Raw genomic sequence first — 7,777 nt, forward strand, 5'->3', positions numbered from 1 at the left:
TTTCACACTCCCTCCAAGGAAAAGGTAACCGTTGAGGTCCACAATTCGTTGGAAAAAGTTTCTAAAGCACTATGGAGCCAAAAAAATGGGAAGCATGGGGCTGCGGGTGTTGCAGAAGATATCAAAAGATCTTTGTTCAAATCTTTTGACAAGGATGTTACAAGTGGCAAAAAGGACACCAAAGTACAACAACTCTCGGCTGTTGACTTTAACATAACCCAAGAGTTACCTTTTAACCTCAATGAAAATGACTACCCTACCCTCCAACAAACTTCTCCCAATAACCATCCAAATTCCTCTCACATCCCTGCAAATTCCATAAAGAAAACTTCTTTTGTCAATCACAAAGTCTCTTTTGCTTCTAAACTCAATGACACTCCTGCTTCCAACTCGTTAACTGGATCAAAGTGCATCAATAGTGCTTGTCGAGAATCATGTGAAGAAATCCAAACTCGTTGTAATACTTCTTCTTGTAATAATGAATTCCTTCTTCAACCTAAAGTTGCATCGAAGAATAGTGGCAAGGATAAGAGCTCTAATTGGCTTGACGAGGCTCCTAATATCTCGGACCTCTTCGATACTACCAGTGAGATTAACCTAGCCGCAAGTCAAAACTCTTCCTTAAAAGATAGTGTAAAAGGTAACCAATTGTTCGGTTCAAAAAAAGTTACCTTTAAAGAAGAATTGTATAACTTTGGTGTTTTTATGAAAAATATGCCCGATGATTATACTCCAACTAAAGTAGCAAAACCTTGAGGCTCTTTTTTATCCCTTTTCAATCGATTGCTCCTGGAAGGGTGGGTTTTCCTTTTATCCACCCCACTGCCCATTTTCAATTGTTTTAAGGCCCAAGATTTTAATTCCTTTTTGGCCGATACGAGTTCCACTTTCCATTTTCAATTGTTTTAAGCCCCAAGAGTTTTAATCCTTCTTGGCCGATACAAGCTTTACGGTTTGATTAATGTTGATGTCATTTGGGGCACAAGCCCAAGCGAGTCTCTTTCAGTAGCGGATGCCTTCAATTTTCTTGTTCAATCTTGTGCTCTTGTTCTTCACGTGTGGTCGAAAGTGGTGTGGTCAATTAATGTTCCGTCCAAGTTTTTGATTTTCCATTGGCTCGCGCTAATAAGATCCATGATCGTAAGAAATGACATAATCTTCAATGGCAAGATCACGTGTTGCTCAAGTATTGTTCATCATATCAATCTCGAAGTCTCTCTATGGGCTTCTAATTTCAAGCTAGCTCATGGTCGTCAATCATTCGCTTGGGAACAAATTCTGGCACTTCTTAGTTAATTGGTTCTTAGCTTTTTTCAATAGCTTTTTTCAATGTAATTCTGTCCAATATTTTCTTTTCAGTGTACTTGTAATTGGTAAGGTTCATCTTTTTGATGAAGTTCCTTTTAATATATATGACAATCCTTTTTCGCCGAAAAAATAAAAAGATAAAAGAAGTATAATAAATATAGCTATAAATTCATATAATGTTTTAGAAAATGGTTTTTAAAAAGAGAAAACGCACACATATTATAATCAGAAAATGATAAATACACAGCCATGTGTTAATAAGACTTGAAAACACATCACATACAAGGACGCTTGTCCGGATGAAGATGGTTGTTATTCGCTTGTCCTACGTTTATTTGGTAACCCTCTTTTTCGGTCTTGTAAGATTTTTTTTTTCTTTTAGTTTAATGCTTCGGCTTTTTGGTTCGGTGTGGGCTTAGTTAGGTTGTTGTTCTTGTATTAAGCTCGGTTTTCGTTGATTGTACGTTTTTGGGACTTCAATTTTTGTTGAAGATTCCGTTATTAATATAAGTTATTGTTTTTTTCCGCTGAATTTTTTTTTCATATATAGTAACTCAGTTGTAAGCTAGTACTACTAAGTGGTAAGAAGAAACTTCTTTCAATTGATGAGAGTATACGTGTGGTCAACAATTTTTCCAAAAACTAAAGGAACCATAGTACTATGAACATCCATAAACGGATCAAGTTTTCCTACTAAGGTTACTCGTAGAGGGCATGTATTTTTACTCAAATTTACACGGCTTAATCAGGTTATCTCGTGATCATTTAGGCCATCTGGTATCTTGGGATGGTTAATATGAGCAACCATCTTAGTGTTTTTTTTATGATTAGGTACATAGGATTCTTGTTGAAACATTGATTTATTGTTGTTGGTAGTAAAGTGGTTATTCAAGTATATATCAAGTCATTTCAGTTAAAGCTTACATAAATAAACACCCTTATATATCAAGTCATTTCAGTTAAAGCTTACATAAATAAACACCCTTACCCCTTTGTAGAATCTTTGTTAGTCACAAGTTGGTTAAGGTCCTCCAGTGTATAACAGTTAATTTTAGCATATGCACTATTACTCTCGTGCATCCGCTTCTAAGATAACAACTTTACAACCATATAAACACTTGTTTGGACGAAAAAGTATCCAAGATAAAAGTCATAACAAAGTGTTAAGCGGTTGTTAGCCGTGGTTTCGAAATCTCTCAGTATCTCACTAATTCACTAGGATCAAACTAACCGCCACACAAATTTAGTCTTTGTAAAGCTCTTCCAGTAAAAAAAAAAAATAACTTTGCATCAAGTATAATTTGAACCATTCTCAACATGAACTTGCAGGTTATGTTTCTTGTCAATAATCAACAATAACTACTATGATTCTACAGCACAATTATTAGTTAACCCATAATTGAAATGGTGCTTTTAACTTTCTATCAGCTTTTCATATTGAATGAAAATTAATGTGTGGTGTTTCAATAAATTTGTGCATAGGTGGGTATAGGGGACCCACTTACTCCATTGACCAATCATGATAATAGTAATTTGTTTCCTAAACTTGTGGCCAATTGCATTAAACTAATGACACATAAATTCTTTAATCACATGCATCTCCAACCATCAAATCCACACAAAAATTAGAGTATTCATATACAAATCTCCCCTTAATTACTAAAAGTCAACTAACAATAGTCAAATATAGATCCAAACTTTATGGCTTTTATAATGGTAAATAATGGTAAGTAGTAGCAGTAGTATTGGTAATATCATATCAATATTGATTATACACGTTGATCAATGATTTATTAAACTACTAGTGAAATGACCCGTGAAACCACGGATTTGTTTAAACGAAACAGTTTAATGATATGTTTTATGTATTAAGAGAACATAAATGTTAAAGTCATTTAGTTTAAAGACCTGTGGAACCATAGAGTCCGATTAAGAAAACTCGTCAGCTGAACATTTCATCAAACACCTAAAATGCATATTAAAAATTCACATCCAATCATAAGAGATAATTTTCGTTGTCATTTTATTTTAAAAGTGTAAATTAAAATATAAATTTAGAATTGGTTTCCTTCTGCCTAACTTTTATACCTTCTCCTACTCAATTCAAAATAATTAATTAAAATAATTCAAAATTATTTAATTTTAATAACAAAAATAATTATTAATAAGATTTAATAATAATAATAATCAATTAATAAGAATTAATTTTAATTTAAAATTATTTAGATTAATGACCTCACCTACTATGCTTAAATTTTTTTCTTTTATTTTTTAATTTTTTTTAACAGAAAAATTAGCATAATAATGACATCTTTATTATAGGATTTTAATAGAAACTATAGATAGATTCTAACACTTCAATAATGAAGTATAAGCAATTTTATTCAAGTATAACTAATATGTAATTAAATTTAACTAAAATGTTAAACACAAGTAGTTAACTTTTAGTGTAGCTAATATGTAATCGAATTTAACTAAAATCTTAAACATAAGTAAATAACTTTTAGTATTGGTGGTGTACAAATCACCTCATCGAACATATATAAAACTTCATTTTCATTCAAAAAAGTAATGTTCCATAACTATAGTACCACGTACAACTCAGATAAATAGCGTACACATATAAGTGTACGAATCAATTTTTGATGTGTACAAATCACGCTCTCGACTAAAATCATAGAAATTCAACTCAATGTTGGCGCTCATCTTCTAACTGTAGATCAAAGCACCAATTAAAAGCACAACAAACACATACATTATATTGTTTCTATAACCATCACTAGTTGTAGGGCTTGGAGCATTAGTAACAGAACTTCCAATAGGACTAGCAACAGGATTACCAACAGGTGCACTTGATCCACCAGTAACATTACTTTTGGCCTTTTCCGTCACTTGTAGTAACAATTTTCCGGTAGCTTTTAAATTCTCCGGCTTAAACTCATGTTTCCCCGGCACTCCTGCCGTCACTGAACTACCGACTTGCCATACTTGATTCAACTGTCGGAGAAAATATACATACATACAACTAGTTAACAAACTCACTATGTTGCTTTTCTAAAAAAAAAAGTTAACAAACTCACTATTATTTATTTGAAGTGTTTGTCAGTTTTGTTTTCAGTTTCATAAATTCGCTTTAAAATTTTGCAAGTAAAACAGAACTACAAACTCAAACGAATTCAACTTTCAAACTTGAAACCAAAACCAAACCAGAATAATAACATTTATTAACTAAAAAAATATATTTTAACCAAAAAATTGTAACCAAAAAAATCATATTTAACAAAATAATGATAAAAAATTTGAACTTGAAATCGACTTTTAATTATGAAATCAGTTTTGCTCTATATTTATTATTTCTTCCGTCACATATTAATAGTCTTGTTTTGACTTCGAATGTATTTTCTTACTAATTTTAAGTTTAAATATTTTTGTTTGTATTAAATATCAATCGATAAATATTGTAATAATATATTGATTTTTGAATATATTTTAACTGAATAACGTTAATCAAGTATTAAATATTATATAACAAAAAAATAATAATATAAAGTCAAAGTTAGAAAACAAAAACGTCTATAAATCGAATTATAATTTATCATTTGATTAGTGAATTCCAAAGAAGTCAAATCGAAAATTGAATTCAGATTTCTAAATTGAACCAAAACCGAATTGAAAACTGAATAAATTTATTTAGGTTTTAAAACTATTATAAACAAATTTTCAACACTCCAAATTATTATTGTATCTATATCTATGACTATCTATGGTACGAAATAAAAATGTCAACAGGCAGTTCAATTCTAGTTGCGTGTATATTTTCTCACCGTAGTCATTTTCTCCGGTAACTTCACCGTAGCAAAGATCTTCATAGATCCAGCGCTATACTCAGCAGTCAAATCAGTAACATCAAATAATATCTTACCTTCAACAATAGACGAATAAGAGCTAATATTATACGTCTTAACATTCATCGATCCGTTCGCATTTTGAAACGCAAGTAAAGCTTGTGAACCGGCCATGCCAGTTTGTGTCGGATTAATCGCCCAAGCGATCCATCCGGTAGGTTTAGAAGGTGCAACGAATGCGATTTTTAGCAAAGATGTTTTGGCGTCGTGAGTGTAGTGAAGAGATGAACCGAGTGTTGGTAAATCGGTGCAATTTGTGTATAGATTGTTGCTGGTGAACTTTTGTGAAGTGCACGTGAGTGAGTGTGATGGTGAAGTGAGAAAGAGGATGGATGTGATTATGATTAGGATGACGGAGAACGGTGGTTCACGGTGGTGGAATGCCATGGTTGATGGTGAATATTCCGGTAAGTATGGTGGAGGAAGTTAATTGGTGTGTGGGTAGTTTGATGAATTAGGGGGACATAAATAGCTTTTTGAGTACCGTAAATAAAGGTTATTTTTTTGTGTCATGATATATTAAGACAATATTTAATTTTTTAACCATTGATAAAATGAATAATGATGATTATAATTTTTTTTTTTTTTTTTTACGAGGAACCCCACTATGGGCCAGAGCACATTGGCCCCCACCGCAGGTAAACCCCGGGTAAACGGCAAGCCAGCCCTCCACCGCTACCAGGTAAGGCATTCTCCAGTTTGGTCATTAAATGCGGGCACCCCTTAGAATTGAACCCGAGACCTCCCCTTCACTGAAAGTGCTGGTGGCCACCCAGGCTAGGCCTGGATGGTTATGATGATTATAATTATGGTTTTTATGTAATTTGAAAAATAAATAATTAAATGTATGTACTATAGACGACAAGTTAAATACTATGAGTACTTTTTAATTAATAAAAATGTTTATAGCTGTTTTTGATTAATTTTTTTAACCAAAATAATAATTAGATTTAAGAAGCATGGAAAGGGGTGTTGTAATTAGAGATGGCAATGGATCGGATATGGATCGGGTGAGGCCGTATCCATATCCATATCCATTTATTTTTTTTAGTTTTCATCCATCCATATCCATATCCGTCGGGTGAAGCGGGTTAATGGATAATTATCCATATCCGTTTAAATTTATCTTATTTTTAACAATTATAAGCGGTGGTTCATTATATACGATCAAAAGTAATATTTTTTTAATAGTTTATGCGATCGAAAGTCACATTTTTACTAATCTATATAACAAATATTCAATAAATAGCCTATTAAATGTGTAAAGATATCGACATGTAAGTTGCTTACTTTTAGTTACATGGAATCACATTTAAACCACCAAAGTACGATAAATACATTTAAATTAAACAAAACAAAATATAAGAATAAAGTTATATTTTTAGAGAAAATATAACGAAAGATGAATATGAATATAATTAATAAAATATCACTACATAAATGATACTAATTTGAGTGATAAATTTATATATTTACTTATTTCGGGTGGAAGCGGGTTCATCCATGGATAAAATTTTTTCGTCCATATCCATTTAGATCGTCCATATCCACGAATAATCGAGTGGATCGGATGGATATCCACTGGATCGGATATCCATTGTCATCCCTAGTTGTAATAGACTAATAATAATATACTTGGTTGTACTAAATATTTTTTTTTTCTGTTCCCTTTTCTTCATCTAATCACGGTGAGTTATTTGTTACTCCGTATTGTTTTAATGGATTATGCTTTTTATTGTTTTATTTAGATTTTACAATGTTGGTTGATCGACGAATTTGCATGGGTAGTGTCGTAGTGATGCTTTGATATTTGAGTAGTTTCAATTGATTTTTTGTTTCATGGTTTGGTTGATTGATGGTTGCATAGTAGCTACGTCTTTTTTTAACGTCAAAAAGTCACGCACCTTATATAATTTTACACGAATAATGTAGTAAACAAGACTCGAACTCATGACCTCAAGGTCAGAGGGGCTCCTCGGTACCACTATATCAAAGAACCTTTGCTAGTGCTACGTCTCTTGTGTATTTCTTCCTTTATGATCTTTTCGAGGCGGTGTCCTTGTTTGTTTGAAGGTTGCATACTGGCTACTTTTCCTGTGTCCTTTTCCGATTACAGAAAAAATGTAGTGTCTTATCTTCATCTTTTTAATTATCTGATAATTCTCTCATACTTTGTTGGTGTGTCACCTCTTTGGCCAAACATTTCATCACACGAACTGGCGCCATCTATTTAACACATGTATGATGGGTTGCGAACATTGTTTATTTTTTTTTCAACGCTTCGTTTGTTTCGTGCTTCATATAGCTTTATGGGTTGGTTTTCCTTTTCATCTGGCTTGATGGGTTCGTCTCCCGCTTATAAGGTTTCACACAATCACAAATCTCATTACTTACAGTAAAACCTCTATAATTTAATACTCGATAAATTAATAACCTCGATAAAATTAATAATTTGTCCGGTCCCAACTTGGAACCAGTACAAATTTGAACCCGAATCGATAAAATAATAAGATAATAATTTTTTTGAAATCACATTGTAAATATATTGGTCCCAGCGAAATTAT

General features: G+C 32.3%; 1 protein-coding gene across 1 annotated transcript; it reads right to left on the reverse strand.

Moving 5' to 3' along the window:
• Positions 1–4,017: 4,017 nt before the first annotated feature.
• Positions 4,018–5,600, reverse strand: LOC139874538 (auxin-induced in root cultures protein 12-like). Its single transcript, XM_071861959.1, has 2 exons — positions 5,133–5,600; positions 4,018–4,305 (listed from the first exon to the last, which is right to left on the reverse strand). The coding sequence occupies exons 1-2, from the start codon at positions 5,598–5,600 to the stop codon at positions 4,018–4,020; spliced, it is 756 nt and encodes a 251-aa protein (XP_071718060.1).
• Between the last annotated feature and the right edge of the window lie 2,177 nt (positions 5,601–7,777).

This window comes from Rutidosis leptorrhynchoides, chromosome 11 (genome assembly GCF_046630445.1).
Source record: "Rutidosis leptorrhynchoides isolate AG116_Rl617_1_P2 chromosome 11, CSIRO_AGI_Rlap_v1, whole genome shotgun sequence".
Classification (NCBI taxonomy): Eukaryota; Viridiplantae; Streptophyta; class Magnoliopsida; order Asterales; family Asteraceae; genus Rutidosis; species Rutidosis leptorrhynchoides.